The sequence below is a fragment of the Cyprinus carpio genome, chromosome A13 (genome assembly GCF_018340385.1).
Source record: "Cyprinus carpio isolate SPL01 chromosome A13, ASM1834038v1, whole genome shotgun sequence".
Taxonomy (NCBI): Eukaryota; Metazoa; Chordata; class Actinopteri; order Cypriniformes; family Cyprinidae; genus Cyprinus; species Cyprinus carpio.
In genome coordinates, this window is record NC_056584.1 from 24,744,845 (window position 1) to 24,762,989 (window position 18,145).

General features: G+C 36.1%; 1 protein-coding gene across 3 annotated transcripts in view; it reads right to left on the reverse strand.

The window, feature by feature from the left end:
* Window positions 1-16,666, reverse strand: part of runx3 (RUNX family transcription factor 3) — a 64,134-nt gene extending 47,468 nt beyond the window's left edge. The window contains exons 1-2 of one of the 3 annotated variants that reach the window (XM_042769462.1): window positions 16,402-16,666; window positions 16,092-16,205 (exon numbers count right to left, since the gene is read on the reverse strand). In XM_042769462.1, coding sequence (XP_042625396.1) covers window positions 16,092-16,149 — 58 coding nt within the window. In that variant the 5' untranslated portion in view covers window positions 16,150-16,205; window positions 16,402-16,666. The remainder of the gene's footprint in view (window positions 1-16,091; window positions 16,206-16,401) is intronic. The other 2 variants (XM_042769460.1, XM_042769461.1) reach the window with 2 other exon arrangements.
* Between the last annotated feature and the right edge of the window lie 1,479 nt (window positions 16,667-18,145).

The window sequence follows — 18,145 nt, forward strand, 5'->3', positions numbered from 1 at the left end:
GTTTTTTTAACAGAGAGCCATCAGAGTTAATGTTTCAGTAGAAAGAGTACAAATATTTAAAGTATGCGTTAGGAGTATTGAGATTCATCGCAGCAAGACTGTCTGAGTAAAATGCCTCTCGTGAGAAATACTCAAATGCTGTGTTTATGAGATATGTTGGCAATTTGTTTTCAATGTCAGTTCCCTCTTCAGTTGGATTCGACTAACTTCAGAGTGGGTAGAGTCGTCCTCCCTTGCCCTAAGAAGGCATGTTATCAGCCTGAAGCTTCGAAACACACTGGCATACGACAGGAACCTAAGGGTAAAGTAATTAAGGTCTGAGTTTGCAAACATCAACATGCTACACAAAAAAAACGGTCTCCCATGTCTCTTTCTTGTTTAAATGTGGCATAACACATCTAAGTCTTCATAAATAAACATACTTCCGGTTTGTGAGTTTAATACATTTTTGATTATCAAGTTGTAAATCTCTTATGTTTGCACATGATCTGTAAAGACACAAACACCTGCAAGAACTCCTCACACCCCCACACACAGAGTGACTCACACTCATCGCTGCACTCTGTGTCATATTGCTGTGATATCACATCGCGAATCTACCAGTAAGTATTGCATGTTTAAGAAAAAGTCTTTAGGCAGTTAAACTTAAAAAATAGAGAAAAAATAAAATAAAAAACTCCCAGACAAATCCACAAAGAAGTGCACAGTGCAGCCCCAGCCTTATCACATTTTCGAGGTGGCAGAGGGGAAGCTTACATCGTTTAAAACACAGCTGTGTAGAACCCATTTAATTATAAGAGCAAAAGAGAGGGTGAAAAATGGTTGGGAAAACATACCAACGTTATTGAATGTTCGGGGGTTGTTCTGTAAAATTAAAGGGGAGAGGTAAAAAAAAAATTCGAAGAAAATATCCTTTAGAATACACCACATCCATGTCACCAGCAGATAGTGATGAAAAAAAACACAACCCTAAAACACATTTCACTGCGGTCTATATACAGCTCAAGGTTGATGTTTTCCCACCAAAATGGGCCGTAGTGTCAACTGATATTTAAAACATTTGCCATTTCCCAACCCAAGAAGTCACTGCTCAGGACTCTTCCTGTCGGGCTTTCAAAAAAGTGTCTTTCCATATGTGGTCAATGTTAACATTTTTTTGTCGTCATAAAATGGCTGATTGCAGTTGATCAAAGCACTTTTGGCCTCTGACCATGGTTGCCATAAAACACATTTATATTTATGGAGGTTCACCACACATGAGAATACCCATGACTTGGTCGTACGTTGTTGATGTCCATTTTCCTACAGACGTCATCGCCATGATCTTATGCACCACAGCCTCTCATGAAGCGGCAATTTGTCTGTGTTTTGAGGGTTTCTTTAAAACCCTGTTATATCACAGTGAATGGGTGATTCTTCAAACAAAAGCATTGTGCAAATACTTAAAAATAAAACTTTATAAAATTTAGTTTCATGATAAAACATGCACAAAATATGCCTGGAATAAAAATTTCATTTATTGCCTTATTAAAATGTGATAATGGGCTTTTAGACTTGAACTTTAAAACGAGCCGTTAATCTAATGAACTATAGTGGAATCAGTTACTTTTCTTAAATGGATGAATATATAATGACCTAATATATATATATAGACAGAGAGAGAGAGAGAGACATTTCCACCAATGACCACCAAAATGGAAAAAACATGCAATACATAATTGATTGTTTTCAAAGAGGTTTCTCATATGAATAGTTACTTCTGCCCACCAATCAAACATCATTGGTTTAGTCAGTGTAGCTGGGTTTGGTTGGTTTGTGATTGCTTAAATTACACAGAGCAATGTTTTGAACACAGTGCCACAGTGTTTATGAATGGCTTATTTTTACGTATTTATTGTCTCTCCACATTAAGCTTGGATAAAGAATGTAAAATTTACGATATTACACACACCACCTTTAAAACTCAGAAGATCTTTAAAATCATCTTATGGGAGAGAAAAAAGTAGCAAAAAAAAAAACTCCCATATTTCTAAATAATATACTCTCGTGGAGAAAATTTTGCTGGCGCACTGTTCTATTATGTGGCTCTATTTTTACAGTCGAACCGCAGTAATCCACCACCACCGCTGGGAAGGCTGACCCTCTAGGAAAACTTCAAAGCCCCTGGAAAAGACCCTTGAGCACAGCATAGAGACAAATTTTTTAGACTCGTTAAAAACATTTATATAGAAAAAGAGAGATGAGTTTCAGGGAGCACAGGGTGGTCCCACCCTGATAACAGATGGACGTACCGATTTCTTAATTAGGGAGACAGAGAGAAAGAGATCAGGGGTGACCTTGTGGTGGGGGCTAAATTTGCACTCCACCCCACTGGCTCCCAAAATAAGCCATGTCCCGCTTTCATAAAATGCCCTCGCCACAGCCGCCATATAACTCCAGGGCTTTCCCCAAAACAAGACCCATGTGCCGGCAGCGTTAGGAAGTGTGTCTGCCTGCCAGCAACCGCTAGGGCCGTCCACCAGCGTCTGCTTACCACATTTTACCCAGAATACAATGCCCCTTTGTGTTTGCAAGCGGTGGGACCTTTCTTAGCCGGAACACACAGACAGAGAGAGAAAGACAGAGAAAAAGGGGGAAAAAGGACTAGAAAGTCTAGATAAAATGATAAAACGAATGATAGAATGAACAAACGATAGATAGATAGATAGATAGATAGATAGATAGATAGATAGATAGATAGATAGATGATAGATAGATAGACGGAGGGATGGATGGACGAACGGATGGACAGGTAGATAGAACGATAGATAGAAGTTGTTAGATTTTAAAAAGGCATTTAAAAACGAGAGAGGAAAACAAAAGCTGTGCAAAAAAAGAAAAACGAAAGCATGATAAAAAGTGGTGGAATAGAAAGAGGAGAAATGGTGTGAGATATAGTGGGCCTTTCATGTGGTCTCATGTGGAATTCTATAATTCATTCCCGCCTGCAACAAAAACCACATGTTTATCTTTTATTTTGTTCAGACGAAGCGCTCCTTCTCGCGAGTGTCTGAGAGAGAGAGGAGATATACTGTATATGAAAGGAATGAGGGAATTAAAAATGTAGGTCGACATACAAAACAGAGGAATTCATCAAAACAGCAAGCTTGTCAGAGCATTGGTGCACATGAAACGCACGCCAGTGAACATGCATTAATATGGTGATGTAGATTTTCTGACTGCAACACACTAAGCTCTGTGGTGCATAATATGGTGCATAATACACCAAGGTCATTGGTTCAGTTCCCAAGGATGGTATGACTGATGAAATGTATACCTTCAAAAGTAATCAAAGTCACTTTAGATACAAGCGTCTACTAAACGGATACAAATGTAAAAATGTATACAATTATTTAATTCGTAATATGCTGTCAAATTTGAAAGTCTCTGATTTGCCAATCAGGCCTTGAACAAAATTTCTGTCTGTATGGTATTTGTCTTACTCTGAAAGTACTTTCTTTTAAGGCTGATGTCACTAAGCTCTCTTCTGGTGTGTTTGTAAACTCACAACAACAACAGCTCTAAAATGTTTTTCCCCGCTCTTATATTAGATAAAAAAAACAAGAACATCAAAAAAACTCTTTGCCATTGCGTTGATTAAAGACAAAGCTCTAAAATGAACTCGTTAACAAACTCGCTGCATGTTCAATCACTCATAATGGGCTCGCCAAGTTTGACTTCCTATCAGTGGCCCGTAAATGAAAGATAAGAGTGTTTTTGCACTGCTGAGCTCATTTTTGCTGGCAAACATGTTTTTTTCCCCTAAGGAATAAATGTAAAAGTAATGAACCTTTAAAACATTACAACATTACTAATCAAAGTACCAACTCATAAATCATATACTGAATTAAAAATTACTTGCCAGCTGGTCTGTGACCTCATCAGGAAACACAACATAATAAATAAGGTAAAGATAAAGAGTGATTCAAATTAAAGACAAATACTAAATGTGTAATAAAGAAAACATCTGTTGTGAATAAATATGTCCTTGTTTTAGTCACCACATGACAATATGAAAATAGCTCACTAGTTAAATAAAATAAAAGAAAATAATAATAATAAGGAAATAATTCACAAAATTCAATTTATTTATGAAACAATATTTATACAATAAATATAATATGGTATTTATAAAATATAAAATGTATAAACATAAATCATATATTTGAATAAATATTAAATAATAATTATAACATTATCATAATAGAAATAATACAATATATATTGGAAAATTTGTAAAATAATTAAAAAAAAAATTTTTTACACAGCCAATAAATATTTATTTCAGGATCAGTTTTCTCAGTGCATGTGAAATAAAGCAATCAAACCCTGCATAAGGCGGATTATTCCTGTAAAATTTTGACTTTAAAGTCACTTCCTAAATTTGCTTTTCACACTTTCAGAGAGACAACAGTAAAATGAAGCATGGAATGTCCAACAGGAAGTGACCGTGTGAATATTTGTCATGCAGTTTTCTAGATGGAGGGAAATTGCTAAGTCATCACTGTGACATAGCGAGTCAGCAGCATAATGTCTGTCATCTGTCTGCAAAAATTAAAGAAAGTGTGAGATATTTTGCAACTTGTACAGTATGTATGTGTGTCTGTATGGGAATGTCGTGAGAGTGATCCAGACAGACTGACCAGAGTCCAGACACAGAAGGGCAGAGAAATGGGAAGAGAGAAAGCATGAGCGTGCATGTGTGTGTGTGTGTGTGTGTGTGTGTGTGTGTGTGTGTGTGTCTGTGAGAGGGGGAATCCCTGTCTGTTCGTCTGGGGCTTTTCCTCAGAAAAGGAACTGCTGCAACTCCTCAAACACACAAACACATTCATTTTTTCACCTCTGTTCAAGCACACGTGTGCAACTGAAGATTACATTTTGCCAGACATCCTCAAATTAAAACTAAATCTAGTTCACTAGTGAAACTAAAATTACTAACTCATCAGATGAATGAAAAGGCCACCTTCCTGAGTTCCCTATAGTTTATGAACTGTTCAAAGATACTAGATTACTGTAGTTTAAAGGCTGCCCATCTAAAATACACACTTTGTGCACAGTAGCTTGATAAAATTGGATGTTTTTGCTTGTCTATTTAGATGACAACTTCAAAGTAAACATGAAATCAAAACAGCCTACAGAGAACAACAAAGGCATATAAACTATTTTTTTAATTAGAAATTGCTAGTAAATTTCACAAACAATTACAAAGAACAAGAAGTAATAGATTTTGAAGAAGAAAAACTGAAACAGTATTTTCTTATCAAACGCAATCCAATAAACCATGTATTTATTTCAATAATGTATATTCCTGGTTTTATTGTAGGTGATTCATCCATGCATGTTTTTCCAAATAAAATATTGTTGTTTATGCACGTAGTAATTTATACATGTTTAAACGTAATAATTTGCTTCATCAATTTCCTTTGATGTTGACGTCACCAAACCCTCTACATTTTCAACCTTTTTTCTCTCAAATGCAATACAATGTAAAAATGATTTTTAATTCAATGTGTTACTTGCCATTTCTCTATAATTGTTTGCTAAAGTTTTGCTTAATCTTTAAAGATATCAACATCTTTAAAATAAAATAAAATCCTACATTTTCTTGATTAATATCAATTTATATCCATTAACATTCTGCCTAACATCTACTTTTTGTGATTCATGGAGGAAGAAAATAACAGATTTGGCTATTCAGATCAATGCTTTTTTAAAATCTAATCTTCTATATGGCACTGATTTTACACCAAATTTCACCACAAATGCATTGAAATAAGCATCTGAATTAATTATTTACTTCAAGAACTCTGAGCTATTTCCTTTCACAAAGACCAACCTGAAAATCTCCCATCACCCAACGCAAGTCAAGAAACCACTTGTAAACAACTTCAGCTTTTTCTGGGAAGGGCTCCTTGGATTTAGCAAGTGAAAAAAACAAAAAGGCAACAGAGAGAATCAAAAACCTATAACCTCAGGGCGACCATCATCTTATATCCTATCATTATCCTCATATTTTCAACACCATAATTAACTTGTTTTATTGCACTCTGGCAAATAAGGGAGAGAGGAAGGGAGAGGTTTTGAAGACGATTAAGGATTTTTGTCTCTGTGTGAGAGTTCTCATGGTAGAAGAGTCTCCGTCGTGTATCAGTCTCGCACGCGTACAGACGGATAATTGAGGCACTGATGACGCATCGGTCTGAGGTTTTAACGACAAATAAAACGATTGTGTGCAAACACTTCAGGGAACAGTTTAAAAGAGGCAATGCAATCATTGCAAATTCTAATTTTCCATGTATTCCATTTATTCTTGACCCAACTTAGAAATTAGTTGCTTAAACCCTCAGACTCTTAAACCCAGATATATAAACTGCAAAAATTTCTCATAGCAATGCTATATTTCATAAAATGATATACAGTTGTATATTTGAACCCATAATTACTGCTGAATTGCTTTTAAGATGTTTTGCAGTTTTGCAACAGCGGGTCTCTGAGGGTTAAAGTCCTAATGTGGAAATGTTCAAGTTACACTGTGAAAACACTGTGTGAACTGGAGCTAAAAATGCGGCACTAATGTTCTTAGTGGTTTTGCATCTTGGTGGGGCTGTAGCAATAACAGTTATAGGGTGTGTTTGCTTGAAATGCCAAATGTTTATTAGCTTCTCTGCACTTTCATTCAGGTGTTGGGTGAAGTCTGAAAATGATACTATTGTAAAGCAAGCTTATCAGTGTTTAATAGCAGGTGTTGAGCTGTGTGGTGAAAATACATGATTACTTCTGTCAATTTTCAAAGAAGAGCCAGGGATGACTAAACTCTACAGTAAGACACAAATTAAACTACATAAGTTCAGAATGATGTTTTAATGACATCCTGAAACAGTCCGTCTGATAAAATATCTGTGGTCTGTGGCACTGAACGACTCAATCTGCTTCAAATTTTATATTGCATGTTCTTATTACAGTCAGAATTATTATAATAGTTCAATCTTTAAACACATTAAAGCAGTACTGTATTAATATTCCTCAAATATTCTGGTTTGGGTTTGTTCGAACCCTCTAACCCTATATAATTAACCATTGCTATTAATTCAGACTCTATTCAGATTTTGCAGTCTTTTTTTATTAGTTTAAAAATCTCCCAATTGGTCTACTTTCTTGCAACTTGAATCTATTTTGAAGGTTTGAAAATCTCCTAATTATCCAGTTGGTCTTTTTACTTGTCTCTTGAATTATGATATTTCATCTTTCTTGCATATATTTAAAGTCAAAGTGTGGCTTGCACCACTAGTGGCACCAAACAGAATTGCAAAAAATTATAATAAATAACATCCAATTTCCATAATAATTCAAACATTTTTCAATCATGCCATCTTCTATTAAATAAATAGTCTTGAGCAAAAACACACCACTGGTTACCAGTCAAACGTTTAAACAATTTTATCAAATGTTACTCGTAATCTTAAGGCTTCCGCTTAATTGCATGGAATTTGATTTCTAGTTCTACTCCTTTAATACTATTTTAAAATAATCCCAGGATGCATCTTTTGAAATTGTTTGGGAGATCATCCAGTTAAAGCACAGCTGGAATCTAGAGACAAAGAAGAGTTTTTATTTATGTCATGTTTTGATCACTACATCATTCCCATACTTCCATTTGTGTCATCTCACAGTGTTGAAACTACTATTCATTTAAAATGTGGAAACAGTCACTATACAGAATGAGTAGGTGTGTCCAGACTTTTTACTTTTTGAATAGTGCAGATGCTCCATTTGTGAAAATCTGTCATAATGCCTGTCAGTTGTTGATGGTCTCACTAAAGTACTAAAGTAGGGTGTAAACCTTTCAGTTTCTCTCACTCCACAATGTTTTGACTTTAAAACATAACATAAATAACTGTACAGTATGTCACACCTCTGCTAAACAAGTTCACTTGACAGATCTTTTCACCATGTATTTTTACATCTGCTACAAGCCGATGGTCATCTGCTATTCTGGGATGGAACACTTATAATTCAGCACAAGTGCATATCATATACTCCACCTTTAAAAGTTTGGGGTCAGTAAGATTATTGTTTAAAGAAATTTCTATTTTTTATTCAGCCAGGATTCATTAAACTGATCAAAAGTGACAGTAAGACATTTATAATGCTACAAAAGATTTCTGTTTCAAATAAATGCTTCCTATTCACCAAAGTTCAGTAGAAATGTTTCTTAAGCAGGAAATCAGCATATTAGAATCATTTCTCAAGGATCATGTGACACTGAAGACTGGAGTAATGATGCTGAAAATTCAGCTTTGAATCACCGGAATAAATTAAATGATAAAATGTATTCAGATAGAAAACAGTTATTTTAAATGGTAATATTTCACAAAATTACAGTTTTTATTTTGCAAGCAAAATTCTGAATGATTTATAAAACATTTACATTTATTTCGTTTTCATACACTTCTGCCTGAAACTTACAAATGAACGAAAATCACAAACATACCCAATTAATCATAAGGAGAGACAATGAGCAGTGTTGCAAGTTACCAGTGGCGGAGAGAAAAGTTTCATAAGCATGAAACGAAGTATACTGTGGGACTGCAATCTCTCCTAATGGTCCATTACTCACTGGAACATGTGAGCTATAGAGATGTTAGATGCATTTATTTTAACATGCTCAGAGAATCAAACAGAAACTATGTTATGAGCATTTCCACTGAGCTTTCCAGTGCTGTGGATATTCTGGAAGTGTTCATCCTGCCTTCATGACGTCTGTTCCACTGCAGCGAGGGTCTCTCAAAAATAGCTTGTCTAGACACTCTAAATGACATTGACATCCTTCTACCTCCTCATATCATGACAGATCTTTATGGAAGGACCACCGAACACCTCTTGTTTTTTAGACTCACTGAGTGTTGTGGTAATGTGTTTTGCATACACCCAGGAATGCTGCTTTCACACACAATCACACGCCCTAGCGCTGAAAACACACACTAACTTTTTAAACACATTTGATGCACACACAATGACCTTTTCAAGACCTAGTACTCTGGTTTACAAAAGAAACACACTGGCTCTGTTCCAAAACTTAACATTTTAAGGCTCGAAACATAATATTTTGAATAGAAAATCTTCTAACTACACACACTAGATTTTGTACATCATTGTAATTTTTAAATCAACTTTAGTATGCAATCAGTGTTAATGTCGTTAACAAAAACTAAGAAGAAAATACCCATTGACAACCTTTTTTCCTTTACTAATATAAACAAGACAAAGACAAGATACCTACATCATTAAACACTAACGGTGACTGTATCAACATGCAACATGCATCAACATTATACTGCGGAAAAAGAGCTGATGAGCTGAAAATACTGGAGTTCAGCCATCTCCACTGACATATTCTTCTCAAATTAATGTGTAATACGGTCAGTCTGTGTTCCTTTTAGATGGCCGTTTGTGCTGTTTGCTGTGACTAGATCTGCCAAACCTTCTCAGTGAGGAACTGCAATAAATTCAAACATGGATGTGGTTGATGAATAAGTGCACTTATGCAACCATTGTGCCACAAGTTTTTTTTATTTTTTTATTACAAAAACAGGAATATAATTTGGAATTATTGGAATTAATACAAGGATTTTCACTCTTTTAGCTTTTAAGAAAAGCTTCTAAGTTTTACCTGTTTTCATATTTGATATTAATTTACATGATCATTTAATAAATCAGGAAACTAGATGAGGTAAAATAATCCATGTGTATCAGTTGACATTCTTTTTATTTGTGCTTATAGGTCAAAGTGCCATAATTCTGATAAATTTCTCAAATGACAACAATCACAATCAGTAATCAATAATATCAAAATAAATGGGATTATCAGTTTTCATTGATCAACACTAGGCTTTTAGTCAACTAAATCTGATCACAATGTTGCTGCAATGTCAATATACCAATTTGTCTACTACTTTCATGGCGGAAGAATAGCTGAACATAATTGTGCAAAGGTCCAAATGGCCAAATTCAGAGCATACTTCCATACTACTTATACTATTTCTGCCATAACTTTAGAAAGAAACTGCACTGTGTATTTTTTTAATTATTGGACTTCAATTTGTTCACACCAAGCTCAACTGAAAGAGTCAAATCTCATCTACACTTTACTTTGCAAGTTTCACCATTTATATGATCAAATCAGTCAGTTATAAGGTTCAAATTTAGATATGATGCTGTCTATATAGACATTATAACAGAGCCATTATTTGATTTCGAAATGAATGTAACTTCAAATTTAAAATCTTCTATCAAGCAAAACTTCTCATTAGCTTAACTGAACCAACGTTAGGTTGTGGGTCACGTTTTTTTTTTTTTTTTTTGCTGAGAAATCTTTACTGATTTTAATAAAGTAAAAAGAATAAATGTTATATTATTATAATCCAAACAAGAACAAATTGTTTTTTTGGACTCTTATTTCATATGGCAGGCTTTACAGGGTAAAAAAACTCTGTTTGCAACCTAAATAACAGCCTCTCAAGAAAGATAGAGCAACTACACAAGAAAATCTCTTACTCATCACAGCCATTAAAATGTCCTGACACAAGCTCTGATCGCTAGCTTCAGGATCAGTGACAAGAAATCCCTGCAAAACACTCCCTTTATACTCAGGACATTTCCCTAATTAACTCCAGTCCCACAACAGAGCCTGCGCTTTATAAATAGCAATTGTTCTGAGCTAAATTAGACACAGAAGCCAGACCCTCCACTGAGACCCTCATGCCGTTTTCATTATGTTCTTCCCTGTCCAATATCCAGACCCCCAATATCTGGTTACAGATTTCAGTTCTTGCCTTGGATGCTGATATTTTCGGGGACAGAGGGTAATGGGCAGAAGCCGAAAGCCTTTGAATGTGCTCGAGTGAAAGTGAAATATCAATTTATAGGAGCACAAACCATGTGTTTATGAAATTAATAAACTCTGTGCAGTCATCTGAAGTTTTGCACGACCTGCATGCTGCATTGGTAAATCTGCGGGCTAAGCACTCAGTGTCCTTAAGTTCTGCCATGAATGCTTCAGGGCATAATGTGATAGATGTTTTATGTAGCTCCAACTGATGGAGTATATCTTTGCTCTTCATGTTATGTGAGGTCACGTCGGTAGAATTCAACCGGAAGACTCTTTTATGCATGTCTACGTATGTGCATGCATTCAGATGTATGCTTGTGCATGCATGTTTCCACGCTGTAAAAATGGGTTATTAGTGGAAACCTGAAGGTAACAGTTTGCAAGGCTTTTTCTGAGTGGAATTCAATTACTTTAGGTTAACCAATCTAAAAATAGAAATTCTGTCATAATTTACTAACCCGCATGTTGTTCCAAACAATGGCAGACTGATGACAGCTCACTCCGGGCGGGTCTAAGGTAAGACACCAGTCCAGTTTGTGCTGAAACGCTACTGTCAGTCAAACTATCGTGGGAGGGGCCTGTCTGTGTGATGGCATCTGAGGTCGGCTCGATTTGAGAAAGGGGAAATGATTTAACAAGATAAAAAAAACACTGGGTGGATTTTTATCATTATAGGGTGGTTGTGTTCACACACTGCCAACACATTTCAGTTCAAACTACTTGTAAAAGTGCATGCAGCATCCCGATGACTCCTTTAAATCCAAGTTGTATCAATGGGTTCTAAACGAACTGTATATAATATATATATATATATATATATATATATATATAGTAAAGCAATGCTATCTATCTATCTATCTATACCATAAGAGTTTCTTTGGCTGTTTTCATGATGAGTAACAAGTTGCATAAAATAGCAATTTAAAAAGGATTTAGGGTTGTCTCAACAAAACAAAACAAAACAAAACAAAACAAAACAAAACAAAACAAAACAAAACAAAACAAAACAAAACAAAACAAATGTATATAGAAATAAACTGCCTTGAGATGCATTACTGGTGTTCCTGAAAATAGCAAGTATGCAAATGGAAATAATCAAGTAAAAGAACATATTGACTAGATCTGTAAATCATTTTTACATTGAATGTTTAAAATTTAGGCCAATTTAATGCGAGCAGACCTTCTCTCTTATGTGTGTGAATGTGGTTGTGTGCTCGTGTTTCCATTTATGCATGTAAATGGCTTGTATAGATACGTTATTATAAATTTCTATATTGAGTGTGTGTGTTTTAGACTGCTGTTTCAGTGCAACAGGTGTGACCTCATTGTGGTTGCTGGTGAGCAGCAGAAGCAAACAGAGTCTGCATCAGATTAACATGCAACACATACACGCGTGCGCACACACACACAACACCCCCTCCCTTTGTTCCTTCAATTTTCTTTCTCACACTCACTTTTTCTCTTCTATGTGAACCATTTTATGAGACTCTTTCCATATAGTACATCACTGTACATATGCGCTTCAAAAAATATTTTATTAAATCATTTTTTCTTGTGTTTTCCAGTGAAATATCTAAACACACTTTTATTTAATAATTTGTACTTAATGTGCATAATGAATGTACTTAAATGACGTTTATTATTCTTTCCCCACAGGCAAATGTTCTCGTTTTATTCATAAACCTCAGTAAACTGTATTAGATTTATGTTTAAATCAAGGACAAAAACCTTATAATGGGGTTAGAAAAAGAAGGTTATTTACATGGATAATTGTCTAAATATTTTATGCAATTTTGCTTCTCAAAAAAATATATCCAGTTTTAATGATGATATATATTATTACTGGATAACAAGCCAAGACAAATAAAACCCTGATTATTAAAACTATTATTTTATTTATTTATTTATTCTTTTTGTGTGTGTGTGTTGTGAGCTGAAGACGTGTCATGACTGTCTTCATTCATTTACCTTTAAATTTGAGTTTGGAATTTAGAAGGACGTTTCTGAATTGAATATATTTGAGAATAAATGTCTTGATTTAGACCTTAGATCAGTTTAATAGAGCAAATACACTGCATAAATATGCATATCACACATAGTTTACATTTATTCAGATCACTAATAGACAGTAATAAATATATTTATTAGATATGCTGTTAATCCTTATGAAAAGAAACGGATCAAATGCAACTATATATATATATATATATATATATATATATATATATTTTTTTTTTTTTTTTTTTTTTTTTTTTTTTTTTTTTTGTGCACAACAAAGGATATCTGAAAAACTCAGATTAGATAACTTAACTAAATGGCTTTCTGCTTTTAAATGATTCACTTTTGGTTTCGTGGCCGAACAACTGAAAAAAGGATATTGCATATTCACAAATGATTTCCAATGGATATTAGAGATGGGTTTTGGTATCTGAGTATATCATTCAGTATCTGACTCTAAAAAACAGTAGAAACAGAATTCATAGTTCATTGATTCAAGAAAGAAAGAGAGAAAGAAAGAAAAGTCTATTACTGATTAATTCAAAATCAAGCCTATTTACTTTTTTTAATACATGTTATCCCAATTGTGACTGATTCATCAGTGCACATTATTGCAAATTTAAAAGTTTTGCCAAAAATAAAATATATAAAAAAATCATCATATTCCGTCCTCAAAATGCAAATCATTTCTGAAACTGCATTATTTTCCTTCTATTATCACACATTTCTATTACTTCTCAATCTCTTCCATCCAGTCACCTGGCCATATTTTGATATGTAACACTCCAGTCCCACCCTACATTTTTTTCATCTGTATTATGTGGAAATTAAATTGCAAAAGTAAAATGAGTAGCGAAAGGTATTTCATGTTGACTTTAAACAGAAACCAACTGGTTAAAAATACCTTGCAAACACTACCTCTCTCTCCCAGACTCTTATTTTGACAACACTGCTAGTAAAGCAAACACACTTTTTAAGACTTCTGATTCCCTTCCCTGTTTCTTTTTCTTCCTTATTTTTGAATGAAAGCACTTTGTTAAGACAAACTGAAACCCTCAGCTCATCCCACGGGGAACATAACCACAACAGACATTAGGAAACATTTTTCCTGAATTATTCTGATTAGTAATCAATCAAGATTTTTCAAGGACTGATAGTCCCTCCAACACTGAACATGTGGAATGAGAGTGGAACTGCATGCTGGGAGTTTACAGTAACATAGCAAACATAACCCCCCACTAGCATTTAGCTACTGTTTACTACATAAAGCAGACGGCATCAGCATTCACTCAATCCTATTCTGAGCTACTTCATTTAACTCACACAGATCCATCCCAGACTCTACAGTAATGTTAACCGGCTCAGAGTTCTGCTGATGCATGTAAACACAGACTCAACCGTACCATGTGAGGATCAATTCAGCAGCAATTACTCAAACTTCTAGACTTTCATGCATGCAGATGAGTGGGATATGAATGGATCTGAAGTCATCTATGTGAAATGGACTGCAAAGAGGAAGAAAAACAATGCAGTCAGGCCGTATATATTTTGTCTCTGCCATCACTTAAGACCGAAAGTATCACTTGTAATCTTGGCTTTACTTTGATCTTACACAACTTGATTTCTGAAACAAATATATTTGACTCTTAATTCTGATTGGATGAGCTGCTTTTGAAAGAAATTGCATTAATGCAGCACCAGGTTTCTACGTTGTTTGGCAACAGTAAACAGCCTACACTAATGAATATTACTTGCTAGAAGAATAATTAAGATTAATAAAGAGCATTCCCAGGGAATGCATGAACTGATGAAATGCATACAGCATCTTGAATGCAATGCAAGTTGCACTGGATGAAAGCATCTGCCAAATGCATAAATGTAAATATTAATATCAATTACATATATTAATTTACAATAACTGCACATTGTAACGCATATGCATGACCACACTCGCAAACTCACATACATATATATTCAAAATTAAATCAAATTCAACATGAATGCAATTTGCAACCCAATTTTTCTCCCCTTATATTACATATAACATACACAAATAAGACTTTGGAAAATGTAGGACAGGTCTTCAATTTAAACATTAGAAATTGACTGGGTTGTAAGAACTGAGAATTATATATGAGAATGACAGGTAATTGGAGGAATTTGTGATGTCAGCCAAGTAGGAAAGTCATTATGAAGTCAATTTTTTTTCCCCTAGTAATTGCAGTGATACATCAAGAACAATTAGACCAGATACATGCATTAAAGAGTAAATATCAGAGTAAATATTGACTTCACACTGACTTTAAATTCCATCTCGCCCTAAATAAGCACTACATGAGGAGAATGATTCTGCATTGTTTTTAAAACAAAATCGGACTCGATCCAAGGACAGGAAGCTCAACATCAACAATGTTGATGTTACCATAGTGACAAATGGCCTCTGCTGAGGAGCTTAGGAGATGCAGATGCCAGTAAATCACTAATGTTGATTTGGGCTCGTACCCACACATATACACAGCGACCACAGAAAGGCCGAGAGTGCCCTGGCTCCAGAAGTTGACTGGTTTGTGAGTTCCAGTAAAGGTTGTTCTAGCTGGTTCCTCCCATACGCCCTGCGCTGAGAGAGCGTTTATGGTGCTAATGCTTGCGGTGAGCAGGCCATTATGATCCAAACCCATCAGAACTGCTCCAAACAGACTGCGGCATTAAAAAAACAAACATCTAACAGAAGACAAATGCACAGGTAACTTATGCTTAGAGTTTGCAGAAAACAGATTTGTGCATTAAATACCCTGATCTAGGTTTCATGGGATCTATGGAAGGCCATAAAGGCTCAACGTCAAACTTATATACATAGAATTACATAATGCTTTTTTACATCAACAGACATTTAAAGCAGTCACTTTACAAAGCAAAACAAGCATAAACTGACAGCCAGGTTGCACTTTATAAAGTGTTCTTAAGGGAGTTTGTAGTCCACGGACAACATGTCAAATGCAAGTATGCAATGTCACACATTCATAACTGCTAAACTGCCACAGACACAGAGCAAACTAGAGCAGATGCACTCTTATGAGCGTTCAACTACCAAAACTACGCCTGACAGCTTTCTGGTCACCACAACGGCGGAGGAGGAGGGAAGGGAATGCCACGACGGGTTACTTACCTCGCAGTAAACTGGGCGAGTAGCTGGAGAATGTGTCGAAGATGCTGTTTGAAGCCATGTGTCCCGCTCAGGAGGGAAAAGAACTGGCCTCTCCGCCACCTTACCGACTTCAGCCTGAGAGAATGACAGTCGGAGAAAGAGAAATAGAGAAACTACATAGACTGTCTGCAACCAAGAATTTGGGGTTTGAGAGTGCCACAGGAATCTTTCGCCACAATCCGACTAACAGAACAGCATATGTGCAGTGTGGTGAGAGCAAGCGAGAGTGAGAGAGAAAGAGAGAGAGAGAAACTCAGAGCAATGGATTCACCTTTGCCGATGGACACTTTTGTCTGTCTAGTAGTGGTTGTTGTAGTATCTACGTGGTTTTAGTCAGGTAGTCAAAGGTTCAGGTGTCTGACGCACTCACAATGGTGATCTCCGTGGTAACGGCCTGTCAGTCGCATATCTGAGGTATCCGAGGTCACAGCTCCCGCGGTGGTGCTGCTGCACAGCAATCCCATGATCTGATTGGTGGACCTCAAGTCACATGACTCTCTCTCTCACTTGCATGCAGTGAAGTTCTCTTTTCTTTCCCAGTGTGTTTCACACCCATCTGATTGGCTGATAGGTGTTTTTTGAATGGTTTCTCAGGGGACGATGGGACCTTCGAGAAGAGGGATCACAAAGTTTAGATGTGACACAAACTCTCAAGTGAAAGAAACTGCAGAAAATGCGGGACATAAGAGGATTATTAGGGAAAAGAGACTGCTGATGTGTTTTTGGTGGTTTTGAGCCTTTTAAACCACCCTTCCACCCTCACTCACCACTTGATAGTGTCTCAATGTTAGCCTCATTAAAATCAGCCATGCCAGTCATTTCATTAGGCCTCCCGCTCGCTTTTTACCCTCATTTGTTCCCAATACTACGTGCTTTATGAAGTTGACATGGCTGTGGGCGGCCTACTTTTTATTTCCGAAATATTTGTGGTATTTCACAGACCTTTCATGTATGGCCTGATTTCAATGGCCCTGTTAAAAGCAAACGTGTATCTTTTTTATCTACACCATTTAACTGTGCATGTCGGTATGCATATGTGTGCATGTGAAATTTGTCCCCAGAATAAATCTCACGTTTGATGCAGTTTTGATTCATCATTCCAAGTGACATATAAGACAGCAAAGAAAAACTAAGGTGTTCAAGATGCTTTCCATGGCATTGTTAGCTGGTTGCTAAGGCTTTTCTACAGTATCTGGTTGCTGGGGCATTGCTAGGTGGTTGCCAGGCTGTTTTGACTGGTTGCTAGGACTTTACTACATGCTTGGTGGATATTGTAAAGCAGTTGTTCTGGGATAGATTGATGGATGGATGGATGGATGGATAGACAGACAGACAGACAGATCTGGGATAGATTGATGATAGATGATAGATGATAGATAGATAGGATGAGAGATAAATAGAACAGACACAATGACAGACAGACAGACAGACAGACAGACAGACAGACAGACAGACAGATAGATAGATAGATAGATAGATAGATAGATAGATAGATAGATAGAAAGAAAATTAATGAGAGATACACATAGAACAATAGAGAGAATGATATAACTATAGAAAGAATGAAAGTGAAAAGTGAAAGTCGTGACATTTGTCAAGTATGGTAACCCAGACTCGGAATTGGTGCTCTGCATTTAACCCATCCAAGTGCACACACACAGCAGTGAGAAGTGAAAACAGCGTGAACACACACCCGGAGCAGTGGGCAGCTATATCCAGCGCCCGGGGAGCAACTGGGGGTTCAGTGCCTTGCTCAAGGGCACTTCAGCCATGAGTATTGAGGGTGGAAGAGAGCACTGTTCATTCACTCCCTCCCACCTACAACTCCTGCCAGCACCGAGACTCAAACCTGCAACCTTCAGGTTACAAGTCCAAATCTCTAACCATAAGGCCACAGCTGCCCCTAAATGATAGAAATAACGATAGAACAATAGAACGAATGATAGAATGAACGATAGACAGACAGACAGACAGACAGACAGACAGATAGATAGATAGATAGATAGATAGATAGA